The following is a 15,328-nucleotide window of genomic DNA, read 5'->3' as shown; positions in this document are numbered from 1 at the left end:
ATTCCAGTGACAGAGCACCTAGACTTGCGATGTGTTGCATTTTTAACAGGGATAAGTATTTCTTCCAGGCTGTAGTCTAAACATCAGGCTGCAAGTTTGAAGAAAATGAATGCAGAATTTTGGCCAGTGGGTTTATAATTTCATGCAGAAAAGAAGTTTCTGACAAAGCTGTATAGCTTTCCTTTGTAGCCCTACGGCTGCATTTCAAGTGGATGTCAAATATTCCTTCGCATGCAAGACTAAGCCAAGCAACACAGTGCAGGAGCGCATTGCACACTCGTGAAAGCCCAGGTGCAAGTAAAGCAGGGTAATCATCACAGAACAAACTTTATTTACAAGAAAAAAAGCAACAACAGTGCAAACTTTGCACACTGCATCTATACACTTGCACATTGCCAAACTAGAAATCACATTCGACAGGGAAAGAAAAACAGGAACCCACTCCTGAACACTTCAGCAGCTCACCCACCCCTTGAATGTAACCCGAAGCTTCCAATTCATTGAAACAGTTCAGGAAACAACACAGCTGTCAAAAGGCAACTGCCAACGAAAATGCACTCTCCCCGAGATGCTTTTGGACCTCCGTGCAGCACATTGCAGCTGCTTAAGGTAAAGACGCTTCTCCTGAAGCAAGCTCTTTTATTACAAACATCCATACCTGCTCTTTATTTGACTGGCTGGGCCTTGTAGCGTATGCGACTTGTAACGCAGAAATAGAGCCACTGCTGACACAGCAAAGTCCTTGCAGTGCAGAAATAGAGCCACTGCTGGCACAGCAAAGTCAAAGTCCATCGGAAATTCCTGCAGGACAGGTTACTGACTACCCACACCACGCAATCACTAGCCAACAATTGGACAGCATACAACTTTGCTTCACTTACTAACCACTAATACCAAAGCTTCACTTAATTTTGTGTTGCGGCTGGAGGAACACAGTAGTCTCACTTCCCCTCTAAAATTCTCATTTCTCAAAATGAGAATTCATGGATGCACTGCAACTGTAAATGTCAGTTCAAAGTGCAATGCACTATTAAAACTTCATTTTACTTCCTGAATGCTCAAGTGAAGCTGAAGAGACCATTAAGACAACATATATCCATGCTTTATTTAAAAAAAAAAAAAAAAACCTTTTTGCTCCACTTGATTTCAGACCCAATGGATGTTCCAAAAAAAATAAAAATAGTAAGGTTACAATTTCTGGCCGCACAACATCAGACATGACGTCACTAGTGAGATAACAGAAAGAGCTCTTAGCGCATTGACTCTCCAGGATAACATTAGTGACATGTTCGAATTGGATGAAAAGTACCACCACATCGAACCATCATGTTTAATGGCGGTGGCTTTTCCCGGCAGCCGCCGATCGCACAATCTAGTCCCTATGATGACACGAGGACAATGTGAGAAAATGGCAGTTGCTACTGGCAGAAAATTGAAAAATCAGTTACCACTCTTTCATCAGTATTCTTCATCCTGTAGCCTAATTGTGTGCTATCGAGATGTAAAACTCTTTTGCATGAAATGAGTTTGTATGCTGTTTTCATGGTCCTTTTGACAAATTAACAAAGACAGCATGAAAAAGGATGCTGTTACGGCCACTGCTATGGATTGCTTGTGGCACGATGTCCCAATAACTACAGGTTGAGATGGGAAGCACAATGTGTGGCAAACAGATTGATGAGTTTGTTTGCCAAGGAGGCACTTGTAAAACTGGCTTGCTGAGCCCTTGGGTTCAAATGCCCCCTCCATATTGCAAAAAGTGCATGGCAATGAGGCCAGGTAAGAATGAGTGACAATAACAGTACGGTTGCCTCAAATGTAAAAAAAAAAAAAAAAAAAAACACAGTGAAACACCTGAAACTTTGAAACAACTCGGAAGTTTTGTTACTGCCACATTGTTCAATAATGATTGCAAGGCTTCTGCACCACACTGCATCAGGCACCTGCCCACTCGCTCGTAAGCTGCTTGCAGCAAAACCCAAGCTGGGAAGCATGCCAAAGCTACATCCCCACGATGTGTGTAATGATGCCCCAAACAAGTGCCATCATCTACACTTGCTAATAGAAGCAGACTGAAATGAACATTTAAGTTTACTAGCTAATGGTGCTTTGAACAATAACACATTTCGACACACGACATTTTGGCATACTTTCTATTAGATGCTGTAATATACTACTAATAAAATAATAAAAACAGCTTGTGGAACTTTTTTAAAAGAAGAAAGAAAAAAAGAATGCACAAAAATATGTTTGTTCAAAAAAGTGCACTCAGCTATCCTCTAGAAGAAGCACAAACAGCACTCTACGCCCACTGAGAACCCTGCAGAGTTGCAATTGCAGTGCAGCGGCTGCTACTTTTATGTGTCGTTCAATTGTGCCACTTTGCTCACCCCTCATTTGCTGGTGTGGAGAGGCAACGTGTTTCACAAATCTTATCGACGGCCGATGCCAATTTACTGTAGCTTAAAAATGCAGTAGTCTAACATAACTGCCATAAACAATAATCAGCATTTAGGCAGACACTGTAAGCGTACCAACCTCGTAGATACAGTAGATCCCTGTTATACTAACTCCAGATATAGTAGTAAATGCCTCACCATAATAAAACAGGGCCAGTTCCAATAGAGTTCCTATGGCTCCATGGAAAAATGCATCAATATAGTAAACACAGAAACCAGAAAAACTGATTATAGTAAACAAGAGCAGCTTTGGCGATGCTTTTGGCACCAGTAGCACTATGTCTTGTGCCGTTGATCTGGCAGCTGCCATTGCTACTTTGTTTTGAATTTCGTGCTAGCAGTACCTGTGGATGTGATGGAGTTAAAAGAAGGTGCAAAAAAAAAAAAAAAAAGTTTAACACCACAGTTGGCAGAAAATGTGAAAATTTTTGGGGTTTTACGTGCCAAAGCCACACGCAAGACGTAGTGAAAGGCTCTGATTAATTTCTGCCATTCAACCACCAGAGAACATTTAAAACTTGCGCCAAAATCTCGGCACGCGAGCATTTTCATTTTTGCTTTCATCAGAAAAACGGCTGCAGGGATCAAGCCCATGCCCTTGGGAAACACTGAGTTAATAGTGCTCAAAAAAAGTTTGTCAGAAGGCAGGTTCTGAAGAAATGGAAGCAGCCAAAGAGTGCTTGATTATGTCCCAACAAAGTGTGAACTGGCTTTGGATTCTTAGGAGGGCACCAAATGCCATCAATGCTGGCAAAAGGCAATACATTGTATGTGCATGTGAAAGGCTTGCAAAACTTTCTCCGCAGATGCCTGCTTTTATCCCCTACTTCCTCGATGACACGTATAATGTCCTTTCATGTTTGTTCCATAATGTTGATAGAATAACAAATGCCTCACTTTGGTAGTAGCTTAAGTGCTTTGAATGACTCCCCTTAGTAAAAAAAATACTGCCCAAATTCAACTGGTTTATTGCAGCGGGGTTACACGAGATACTAAACACAACGTGGTTGTGCGCTCTGGCAGCAAAATGGAACAGCCCGCCTTAGTGGTGTTTAGCCTCCTCATGGCTGATACGCTTCCACAGTGCTGCAAACTACCAGCGAGACAAGCTGGACTGTGCATATCGTGATGGGTACAGCCCTGCAATTTGACTTGACTGGTGCACAAGTGGCTGGCTTCGAAATAAGATATGTGAGCATGCATCAGAGCTAATTGTGAGTGATTCTATTGATGGTCCTGGCTCCAAGTGCTTTCATCAGCTGTATGGCAATGGAACTGTTGTGAAGAGTTTGTAAGGTTGTGTCTAGCAACCCCGCAGCTTAGCAACATTAAGGAATTGTACCGAGATGTATTTTTGTCATATATACGAATGAGCAGGAAGATCTGGACTACGAAAAAAAAAAAAAAAAAAAAAAAGATGACTCAAACTCAGTCCATGCCCGTTACAACGAATAAAGTGTATATTCAGACGTAATTGATGGGCTGCACCTCTGCAATACCTGTTTAGTCTTGAGCGACCCACCATGATGACAAAAAAATTCGCTGTATTCTTCAGCATTATCACATAGTTCTGTAGGCAATAGGATGCACAGGCATGGTGGAGGGGGAGGCAGTTGTTGCAGAGCAAGACTATGCACTAAGTTGCAACCAGACGTGTGCACGGGGATCAGGTTGTGTGAAACTGCAACCTCAAACCTTATTTATTTAAAACCAAGAGTAAAAATCCTGGGAAGAAAATTAAAAAAACTTATAAGTACCTACTGCACTAAAAAGCAACCATGCCCAGCAACATCAAAAGCTGCAGTTTGCAGCATATTGAGGCTAAGCTGCTGAAGTTCCAAATGCAACACCTTCAGCTCTGTGCCCTTGAGACAAGTGCTTGTGAAGGTCCATTTTGATTCAATCATTAAGGTCAAAGCAACCACAAGAGACTGATTTCTGAAACTCCGGAGGGTGAGGGGTGGGAAAGAGGCGCATAGGTTGGTTGGACAGGGAAATCTGTCAGCCCTTCCGAGTCTTGTTCTTTGGATCAAGGCCTGGGATGAGCAAATGGTGCTCATGACCACACAAAAGAATGAATGGCCCTAGAGTGTGCCAAAGGTGCACTTCTAAAAATGTTTTTGCTCTTGGTGCAAGTTTGTATGTAGACTGTCTTTTCATTTCAGGCAACTAATTATTCTCAAGTGCAAATGATTCCCGAGATTAGCTTAACAAATCTCAGCGAGCACCCTCATAATCCAACAAAGGATGCAAGTACAGACCAAATTTATATATGACATTTCTGAATGATTCTCTACCTTTAGTTAGGATGCCAATAACAAAGTGAGCTTTGACTGCGTTCCTGAATTGACGAGACTGAACAACTTGTTTGCTGCCGCTAAGCTAATTTATAGCCAATAAACTTGCTGGCTAACAAAGGGAATGGGAACACAAAAAGTTTTGTTGCTTGTTGCACATCACTCTTTACTCAGGCACCAAGCTTTTCATTTTTCTTTAAGCATCTTGTGCATTTAGTTGATCACATTTTTTCTGTCAGCAACTAGGGCAGCATTAATTAAAACCCAGAAGTTGCAAACGTGTTTTGAGAATTTTCGTCAAACAGTGGGTAGAGTTGACACTAGCATGGTTTTTTCTGATGTGTAGGCGATGTCCAATCGATATTCGATGCAAGCCTAACATTCGGTGTCTCCACAATAATACCAACAATTTTTGATAAGCACTAGAGGAGGCTCACTCATAATAAACTTGTCAATGTTTTAAAATTGTGCCTAGTGCATAACAGAAAAGAAAAGCAGTAAAAAAAAAAGCACACAAAAGAAGTAAAAGACAAATGCTCAACTAATGCTTAACCAATCAAGTTAAGGACGTAATTCGACTGATTAAGCAGGCACACTATTTGGGATAGAAGTCTGAGGGGCAAACATTCAGCATCAAATTTATTGTTTCTCTGACCAAGCACCTATTGTGCATTTTAAGGTGGTGCTCTAAGACGTGACGCATCACTTGCATGCACAAGCGAGGTGCTGTGCTACAAGGCAGCACAGAAATACCATTTAATAGCTGAAAAGTGCGTCCCGCAGACTTTTTTTCCTGCGATACCAAATTATAGTAGTAACTTACTGCATAAGTTGTATTCCCTTTTTTTTTTTTACTACCCTTGCATTTGTTGGGACACCCTGCGTACATGTTGCAGAATTGGCAACAATGTTTGCTAAGCTGGCAATTGCTAACGACACCAAAAATAAAAATCACCGTCTTCTCACAGAGAGCGTCTAGAAATGACTCCTAGTCTGTGAAGCTAAGTTTTAAAAAGAACCAACTTTAATGTGACTGAACCACACGAGTCTTGTTCATCTCTCTCAATCGCGAGAAAAACCACCAGTCTGCAGTGAAAAATCTTCTAAACTGAAATTCAGGACATCCGTTTGATGCTATAAAAAATGCAGGTATGTAAATGTAAATAGGCTGCAGTCATAAAGCAAGTCTGGTGAACATTTGTAACATCCAATAGTGCTTGGCACCTTTTTAATGCTCTCAAAAAGTTCCACCAGCTGGCATAGCTGCTGGAACAGGCAACACCGGTTCAGACATGCATTCAAACGACTATGTTCAATCACAACCTGCAGAGCTGGTTCTATATAGGCTTCAGTAAGTACAAGAGCCTGTGCTCATTAGCGATGCTTGTACTTTTGCGCGGTCACTCTGAGAGGTCATTTCCCTAGGGACTGCCACATGAAAAGCCCACTAGCTTGGAAAAAGGCCGGACCACCCAACGCAAAACAGAAGGGACAGCATCGCTGCCAAGAGGACACCCTCCCAGAGTAACAACCCTTTGTGGTCATGCTTGTTGAATGGCTATGATCATCCTACGAGCAACTGACTTTTGACTCAAGGCCAGCTTTAGTGTAGGACTACACATCAAGAACATGCAACTCGCATTCCACGTAGGACAGATTTAGGTGACCACGGTAATTAATTCAATGCCAGACATTCAAGATTGAAGCACATGCATAGAGCTTCTGTATTACAGTGCAATCTCGATGATATGATCACGGCTGACACAAATTTTGAGATGATGATACAAATTTGAAAAGTTTTCTGGCCAAAGTGATTGCCTCAGACAGACAAAATTTGGGCTGTTACTAATGCATTCTGGAGTAGCGAGTCCCACTTGGCGAGTGCTTTTCTACAGCAATAATGTGGTCTTGAAAAATGGCTCTTATTCAGTCTAATTCATGTACTGCAAAACAAATACCGCATCTTATGGCTAAGAGGGCTCTGTGGTTATGCAGAGGTCTGCATTATTTACCACTGTAGGTAATTAGCTACAGCAGTTTTGGCATGAATAATGTGAGGCTGTCACTTCCACAGCCATTCAGAGGCTAGAAGGTGCACGAGAAAACAGCTGTAGAACAACTTGTAATGGGAATTGCCTAATAAAACATACTACAATATGTATGCTGTAATGATAAAACGATAACATCAGCAAGTTTCACTGCGCTCACTAGCTCAGGAGTATGCTAATTTTTTTGTCTATTTTTGTTTTACTTTGTTGTTGATGATGAAAATCTTGGATTTGTTGCCACCATGAGAGATCAGTATCACCGAGATTCTACTGTATTTATTTTTGCAAAACACAACAGCATGAACAGGTATGTTGGGAAAAAAAAAAAAAAAAAAACTGAAGGGCACCAAGCTACTGCCTCTAGCAAGTGAAGTTTTGAATGCATAGACTTAGGCATGTATCACACTAAAAATTTGTTTAAAAGCATCAGAAAAGCTTCCTCAACTTCTTCAGAAAGCCATGCGGTCGAAGGTGAAGCGCTCCATGACCTTGTATTAAAATCTCAGAACTCATTAAGGTATGTGGAGCCACACTACAAATGCGGCATGGCATCCTAAGTGACCAGCACTGATAATTGCTACAGACATTAAGGGTCAGCCTGACGTACCAAGTGAAAATTGCACTTTCTATGTCATCACAGAAGCAGAGTCACCACGTTAAAAAAAAAAATCCTTTGTGGCATCTGTGGTGTGGAGTGGAAGGTGTGGAACACAGCTCGCGACATTCAGCAACCTGTGGTGCGAGTTGTGAGCCCGTGCGATGGCACCTGCGGTGACATTGAAGATGGAGGACGTCTTCTTCATCGAGTGGAAGAATGCTGCTTAAGGGCCGTGCGGTGATGTCAGGATGTGTACAGGGGCAGCAGGTGGGCCTCGGTGTTGAAGAGGTACTTGGTGGGAGAGTACCGCTCGAGCACATCGTCCTCGCTGAACAGCAGGTAAAGGTACTTCAGTGTCTCGGCCAGGAAGAAACTCTCCATCATGTCCCGCGGCCCAGTCTGCTTGGTGTTCAGCACGCTCCCGATCGTCGTGTACCCCCCGCCTGGCACCTGGACAACCAAGAGGAGGATGCATCCACCAGGGCAAGGGACAATCCGATTCCCCTCCCAACGTACTCATTCAAAGGGAAGGCTGGACACAATCCACTATTGCAGGAGTCTTCTTATCAAGGCACCTTGCCCACAGTGTCATGCTTTGACCCAAAGCTACGAGCTGCTCGGTATAGTGGGAGGCTTAGTGATTGTTAAAAAAATACTGTGGCTGCATATACATACTAGGGTAATCGACAATGAGGAAACTCCTGTTCTAGGCCAACCCTGGCATCCCAATAAAAAAATACACAACGAAGAACTTTTACTGAAAGTTCTTCCTTGCGAGTGAAAATTACAAACTTAAGTGAATGGTGGTCATAGAATTTTCACTTATGCTTTTTTTCAATGGCGAAGTTTGAAAAAGTTAAAATCAACCTTTATGTGCGACACAGTCCTGCCTCATGAACCACAACAGCTATGCGTGTGCCTTGTGTGTGCAAGTGAAAATTTGAAACTTAAGTGAATAATGGTTGTAGAATTTTCACTTATGCTTTTTTTCAATGGCGAAGTTTGAAAAATTTAAAATCAACCTTTACCATGCAACACAGTCCTGCCTCATGAACCACAACAGCTATGAAGGCACATTTAAATTTCATCTACTGTAGCATTACAGGCATAAGTGATCTCAAAGGGACCATGTAGATAACATACAGCTTTGCTTCGCTTGAAAGATTGGGTCTTCCATACTCCACTAGATTCTTCTTCAATGGGAGGCAATGCTGCCATTGCTGAGGTGACTAAGTTGAAGCATTTTCAGCTTGAATAGCATCACAACCACTATCTCATAATTGTTTAAGGTGTTCTCGCTGTTGGTAGTATGTTGAAGAATTCACTTGAAGACTGTGCTCGTGTAATCAATTGACAGAAAAAAGAAAAAGGCACAACACAAAGCATGGGCACAGACAATTTCAGTTCGCATTTGAAGCACAGGTATTCATTACCAATTTTTGGCCTAGCTGTTGCGAAGGAACGCACACAAACAATCACACCGTGTCTTTGTGCAGTGACCTCATGCATACCTTCTGCACATCAGTGGCACCAACAGCAGCCGGTTCTGATACACCACATGTCCTTTCTAAAGTTTTGCAAAAACATGCTCGCATGCTCACACCTGGGTAACAAAGGCTGCACCACCCGCAGATACTCTGTGTCAACACCAGCGACAGCGATACACTTTATCATCACCATACGTGACAAAGGACGAGAGATGTTTTCGTCTAAAGTAACTTTACCTGACAGGCGTCCCTTCCATTTTTAAACACGGGTATACCCAGCTACTAGCGAGTGCTGTGCACATGCCTCAAGGCCATGCAATTCTGTCAGGCAACAGCAGCAATAGGAGAGTTTACACACCTTGCAATGCCTCTCAAAGCCCTGGAAGATCCGCCAGCCCCAATCTCGGTAAGTCTCGTTGCGCGTAAAATAGTACATGTACCAGAGGCTCTCCAAGGTTTCCGGTCGAAGAAGGTTGTGCGCGTCGTTGCCCTGCACCACACAAGCACACAGTTGCTCTAACCAGCTGTGTTGAGTGCTGCTTAAAATCATTGGCATAAGGCACTTTTGTTCCTTAAAAAATAAATAAATTAAAAGCTCCATGTTCTGCTTGTGGAAATGCACACAATAAACAAGATGCACTAGCCAATAAATTTGTGTCTGAAGAAACTTTGGGGCGCATCTCCAAAACAGCCCTCCGTATCGTCGAAACCAAGGCTCAGCCACCCGAAATATAAATCATCTGGGTACCCGGACACACATCCCTCGCCGGAAATGAGGCGGCCCATGCCGCTGCCCGCGCACACGTACACCGGGCCATTATCTACGAGGGACAAACATCGCCTGCTGCTCGCAAAACAGAACCTCTTGTAAAATATGGAGATATTCTGGCCCACTATTGCCAAAGCAGAAGAATATTCCCGGCTCCACATCCCCAGTTACCGAGACAAGAAGCCACCAGCCTGAGAAGAATACAAACTCCTACCCTCATCACACCCTTCTTCACGCCATCAACCCCACCATATACCCGGCCACCTGTAATTTCTGTCCCTTGCCCGGCACCCTATACCACCAAGTATGGGAGTGTGGACAAACCCCAGGCCTACCCACCAACCCTTCCCCCTCTTACGAGCAGTGGGTGGCCTGCCTGAAAAGTCCGGACTCTGGGACCCAGCGCATACTGAAGAATGCACGAACTGCCAGCCAAGGCCAGGGAATCCCGGACTAGGGACGCCCCCAACAGCACCACCAACGCTCGTGAAATAATTATTTATTCCTCCTCCTCCAGTAAGGTTATTCCAAACCTTTGAAACTGCATAATTACTGGGACATTTTTGCCAGGTCCGAGAAACTGGTTGACAACTGTAACAACGCGTAGTGAAACTATGTGTGAAAAGCAAATGCCCCATGTCTGGAAATAAATGAGGCAAAAGCTACTCTTTGCACGTGTGCTCATGTGCCCGGCGTCTGATCTTTTCTTATGCCCTCAGCAGCACATATCCTAAAAAGTAATGCGCAAATTTTGCCAAACTGCATTAGCATTTAATTGATGCTACCAAAAATAAGTCAAACTCCAGCTCAACAAAAGAAAAAAGAAAATGACCTGCAAGTCTTTCCCATACTCGAGTGGCAATAGTAGCCAACATAAGCCTTCCATAGAACCATTTACGTTACATTCCCAATCCATGTCACCTCTACAAGACAAATGCAATTGTGAAATTAAATGCCTTAAATAGTGTGCTGAAAAATAGCAGCTTCATTGTTAAGACCTAGCCATCAATTTATCCACACAGATTGCAAAGTCTACCATACCTTGTAAGCCTACAGGAAGCGTAGTGCACTGCTTGGGATATTCAGCATTTTGGTATTCAGAAACAATTACCGCAGCAGAAATGCATCAATCTTTTAACACACATTGAAAGAAAGGTACAATGTGTAGGTTTATGCATGACTGATGTCTTAAAAAAAAACTGTCAAAGATTACTCTAAGCCGGCATCATAGTGGATTAACAGAGAAAATATGAGCAACATAAATACTGTGCTTCTATTTTAATTTATTTCTTCGCTGCTAATTTACCTGACTGCAGACCAACTAGCCAAGCTTTTCACTCTCATGGAAGTCTGAGTATTTGATTGCTGCCACTCAACTCAACCATACTTAATTAGGACACAACATAACTTCCATTGCACCCACGACCTAAATCACCCCCCCCCCCCCTTAAGAAAGCAAACACGAACTGGGTAAAGAAAAAAAAAAAAGGAAAAAAGAAAGTGTAGCCTGCAGCATCATGTTAAACCTCGACCATGCTGCACAGCTACTTACCTTAATGAGGATGTCACGGGTACCCTGCGGTTTCATGTTGAAATGGGCAATCTCGGGTGACAGGAATGTCGGATTGATGGAGTACATGCGTATGCAGGTGTCCATCAGTTGCAGGGCCAGTTCCTTGTGAGACCGGGGCATGCCCCCAACAACATGGCCCAGCATCAGGGCACCAGGAAAGTAGCACACCAAGTGGTCCTGCAATTGCCAACACACAACCAACATCACAAAGACTCGTGCACCCTGTTTCCCCCCTCATACGCAAGGAAAATGTCTGAATCCTTGATTGATTGTAGGGTTTAACGCGCCGACGCAATGCAGGCGATGAAGTGCGCCGTAGTGGAGGGCTTCGGATTAATTTTGACCACCTGGGGATCTTTAACGTGCGCTGAAATCTTGTACACACGGGCGTTTTTGCTTTTCGCCTCCATAAATGTCTGAATCCTGGCGAGCAACTTGTGTAAATGTGGCGTGATGCCAAGTTTCTGAACAGCACCAGAAAGCAACAGTTCCGTGAAGAACTTTCAACTTTAAACTTAATGTGGAAAATTTCGGTAAGGAGACAAGCGCTTACAAATGCACTTTGAATCAAACAATGGGTGCAACCATAAGCCACAGCGCTAAGTTTATGCCAATGTTTATACTAAGTTTATACCGAATTATATACTAAGTTTATACCAAATTTATGCCAATGATTCACAAGAGGCAGATGTCCAAGATTCTGGAAATACAAGTTTATGCTAGAAAAAAAAAAAAAAAGAAGATACTGTTAAATCTATTTACATTGGTGATACAAACGTTACCACAAATGCACCATGAATTTTTGGGTGTGCAGAATATGCTACCATACTTAACACAGGGTTCGTACAGGCTTCAAAGGCAAAAATTCAAGGGTTTTCAAGGACTAGAAAACACATTTTCAAGGTCCCCATCTAATGTTTTATCTGGGATTATTATATCACTTTTCCAACACAATGCAAAAGTTTTTTATTGCACAATACCTAAGCAAATTAGTGCCCATTTAGATAGGTGCTAACGGGTTCGTATATGCTCCCCCAGCTTCATTTTTTTATTTCATGGCTGGTATTTAGAGGTTTTTCTTTTTTCTTTGTGTTTTTCTGAGGCTGTTTGATTTCAAAACTTGGTTAATATTGCCTGCATCTCCTGCTTTGTCAGCAAGAGTATCAGCTGAAATTAAATCGAGCAAGTGTTGCTTCAAGGCAGTATGAACTATGTACACGTCCACCATTTGCACGTAAAAGCAAACGTAGATGGAGCGTATGAGGCACAGCAAACATGCAATGAGCAAGCATCCACAGACTAGATGGAAGATGCAAGATAGAGAACAGAAGCTGGCTTTCACTGGATTGTGTCGTGATATGGATTGGATTGACAAGTGCCTGCTCTCAATGTTGCCTTGTAATAATGAAAACCCACCAAACTTGTAATTTCACGCAATACACTGAAACTTGATTGTTACAATGTTTCTCCACATTCGTTAACACCTAAAATCCATGACAAACACTTTAAATTCTAGTGAAAAGACAGGACCATTGATTCTCCCAGGAAAAATCAAGGGTTTTCAAGGACCATTTAAATATTCCAGGACTTTCCAGGCCTTGAAATTGACACTTCTAAATTCAAGGGTTTTCAAGGTTTTCAAGGACCTGTGCGAACCCTGAACACCCCCCCCCCCCCCCCCCCCCACACACACACACATCGCATGTTGAGGGGAAAAAAAAAAAAAAAAAAGTCAGTTCACGAGCGCATTCCACAACCAAAAAATATTTTTCACCTGACCTACAGTGTTTCCTCGCTGGTATCAAAGTCTTCAATAATGCGGCTGTTGCCATCACAGCTGCTGCGGTCCCACAGCATGTCGTCGCCCAGTGTGAGCCCGCACTTTGCAAAAGACCGCTTCACAACATCGCGCAAAATGGCTGGCCATGCGGAAAGCACCCACCCGCATGCAGTAGCCAGGGAGGACCTCTTCACAGTGAGCCCGGCTGGTGCGAGCCCTCAATTGTCCACCGACAGCCACTCATTGTATTCGTGGCGCAAGAGGACCTTTAAAGACTTATTGATGCCCACGTCAAGCGGCTTATGTTGCTCTGTCAGACCACTGGGGATCACTAGCATTACCACCACCACCGGTGACACGACGCTGCTCGTAAGAGCAACCCAAAATGGCCAACGGAAGATGTCACATGTATTACCGTGAGCCCGGTAAGAGCAGGAAAAAAAAGTATTGTGAACGAGCGTTCGGAATACAACTACTATACGCAATAGGTAAAGTTGGCAAGCAAACACACAGTTGCAACTACACCGTTGCGCCCCCGATTTCTCATTTGGCTTGCCATTGCCAGCAGTTCAAGTTTCAGTTTCGATTGTATGTCGAGTCCCCCACTTCAAGATTTTTCAAATCTAAAGAAATGGGTCGACCTACAGCCATGTAAATACGGTAACTTCCAGTGCAAAGGCTAGCTGAAGCAGTGCCTTGCTTAGAATGCAGCATCACACGTTCACAATACACTCGCGTCCTCAGGCACTTGATCTACACAGGGTTCACCTGTAAACATCTGAATTTTCAGAAGCCACAGCTCACACGTTACTGGAGTGATGCTTATTATGCGGTTTAAAATGAACCATGTGCCCTTCATGCAGAGAAAGCATTTTGGATACATTTCCGCGTTGTGGCCTCAATTTCTTACAAATGAGTCCCTAAATACATCAAACATTCAAACTGCTCACTCTGATTACCTGTAAAAACATGCATAATCTGCATGTTAAAACAGTAGGGCCTCGAGTAAGGACCTCTGCCAAATATTCCTCTCTTATCAGGCAGACTAAGAGAAAGTAGGGAAACATTAGGTGAGCTATGGCTTTTTAAAAATTCCGTGTAGTACTGGTGAACCAGGATGGTAGCAGAAGCTGCCATCCTGGCAGGCAGCCTAGTGCTGTGCAAAACCAGCAATCATGCCTCTAATGCACCATTCAACAAGTGGGTCATACCATTTTCGGATAGAACGTGCGACCGCGCACCAGCTCGCCAATGAAAACCAGCTTGTTGGGCTCCGAGCGCCGGACCAAGTGCTTCATGATGCCCTCCACAGCAGCCAAGTAGTCCTCTTTTAGCCTGCGTCAATGTTTGAGATGCTGCTTCAAACACAGAGGTTTATTCGAAAAACGACAGGAGGGGAGGGGCCAGACAGTCAAGTTCAGCCCTATGACGTTGCCAAGTAAAAACAAACAAGCAAATGTAACATTTTACTAAATGAAAAATCAGGTTTTAAAAAATACATACACTCCAACTAACCTGCACATGTTGAAGCATAGAACAGCAGTAAGACCGGCACATTGGGCAACTGCAACAATGCTAATTTACTGCTGGATCTTAGGCTTTCTTTAAATCAAACAATTAGTGGAACAAATTCAGCCTTAGTTGCAAATTTTCAGTACCAGTCATTGTATGGCATTGAACACCTCAAACAGTGCTGAAGACAAATCATCAGATACCAACGGATCAATAGCCTGCCCAGATGACAAATACATCACTCTTGCCGGCCACAGTTTCTCAACAAACATAGAAAAGGCAACACATACAGACAGGTATTCACACCACATTTCTCACACTACACTTTGTAATGGGCAGAGCTTAGGATTAAGAACTTGGGAAACACTTCCAAACACAAGAAGAACACTCGTGGCAATGTTTGCTAAGTTGCTGTATAATACCTGCCAGACTGCACTGCCGCCTTGCCTGCAATATGTGACATCTTACTTGCCATACTAACAACATGGGATGATTGTAAAGTTGACTGCCAATTTGTGAGCTTTGCTTTTTCCTTGGAACAAAAAATCCCCTTTTAGTGCCTTTCCAAATTTTAAGTGCTGTGCCAGTGTAGCCTTGAGATAAAAGCAAAGCAAATGTTCTTCAGGCGCTGTGTTTCTAGGAGAATCGAAACGCTGTGCAGTCCAGTGCCACAAGTTACGATTTTGCCACTCCAGTCACCGGTCACTTGCGCTAGTCTTCTCTGCTGCTCCTACACTTTAGCTATGAAACGGCATTCTTCTGTGGAGAATTGCTTTGTCTAGAGCTTATGCTGTTAAGAAGGTAG

At 43.2% G+C, this 15,328-nt stretch overlaps 1 protein-coding gene across 2 annotated transcripts in view; it reads right to left on the bottom strand.

Moving 5' to 3' along the window:
• Positions 1 to 311: 311 nt before the first annotated feature.
• The window catches only part of Alpha-man-ib (alpha-Mannosidase class I b), a 32,153-nt gene continuing 17,136 nt past the window's right edge, over positions 312 to 15,328 (bottom strand). The window contains exons 7-11 of one of the 2 annotated variants that reach the window (XR_013317953.1): positions 14,223 to 14,346; positions 11,211 to 11,408; positions 9,248 to 9,379; positions 7,110 to 7,852; positions 312 to 6,892 (exon numbers count right to left, since the gene is read on the bottom strand). Coding sequence is in view for 1 of the 2 variants with exons in the window: in XM_077679653.1 (XP_077535779.1) it covers positions 7,646 to 7,852; positions 9,248 to 9,379; positions 11,211 to 11,408; positions 14,223 to 14,346 (661 nt within the window). In the remaining variant the exon portion in view is untranslated. Of the gene's footprint in view, positions 7,853 to 9,247; positions 9,380 to 11,210; positions 11,409 to 14,222; positions 14,347 to 15,328 lie in introns of both variants that reach the window. The other variant, XM_077679653.1, reaches the window with a different exon arrangement.

Source organism: Haemaphysalis longicornis, unplaced genomic scaffold (assembly GCF_048455015.1).
Source record: "Haemaphysalis longicornis isolate Haplotype H1 unplaced genomic scaffold, Haemaphysalis longicornis Haplotype H1 scaffold_1, whole genome shotgun sequence".
Taxonomy (NCBI): domain Eukaryota; kingdom Metazoa; phylum Arthropoda; class Arachnida; order Ixodida; family Ixodidae; genus Haemaphysalis; species Haemaphysalis longicornis.
This window is presented reverse-complemented; position numbering and strand designations above follow the sequence as displayed.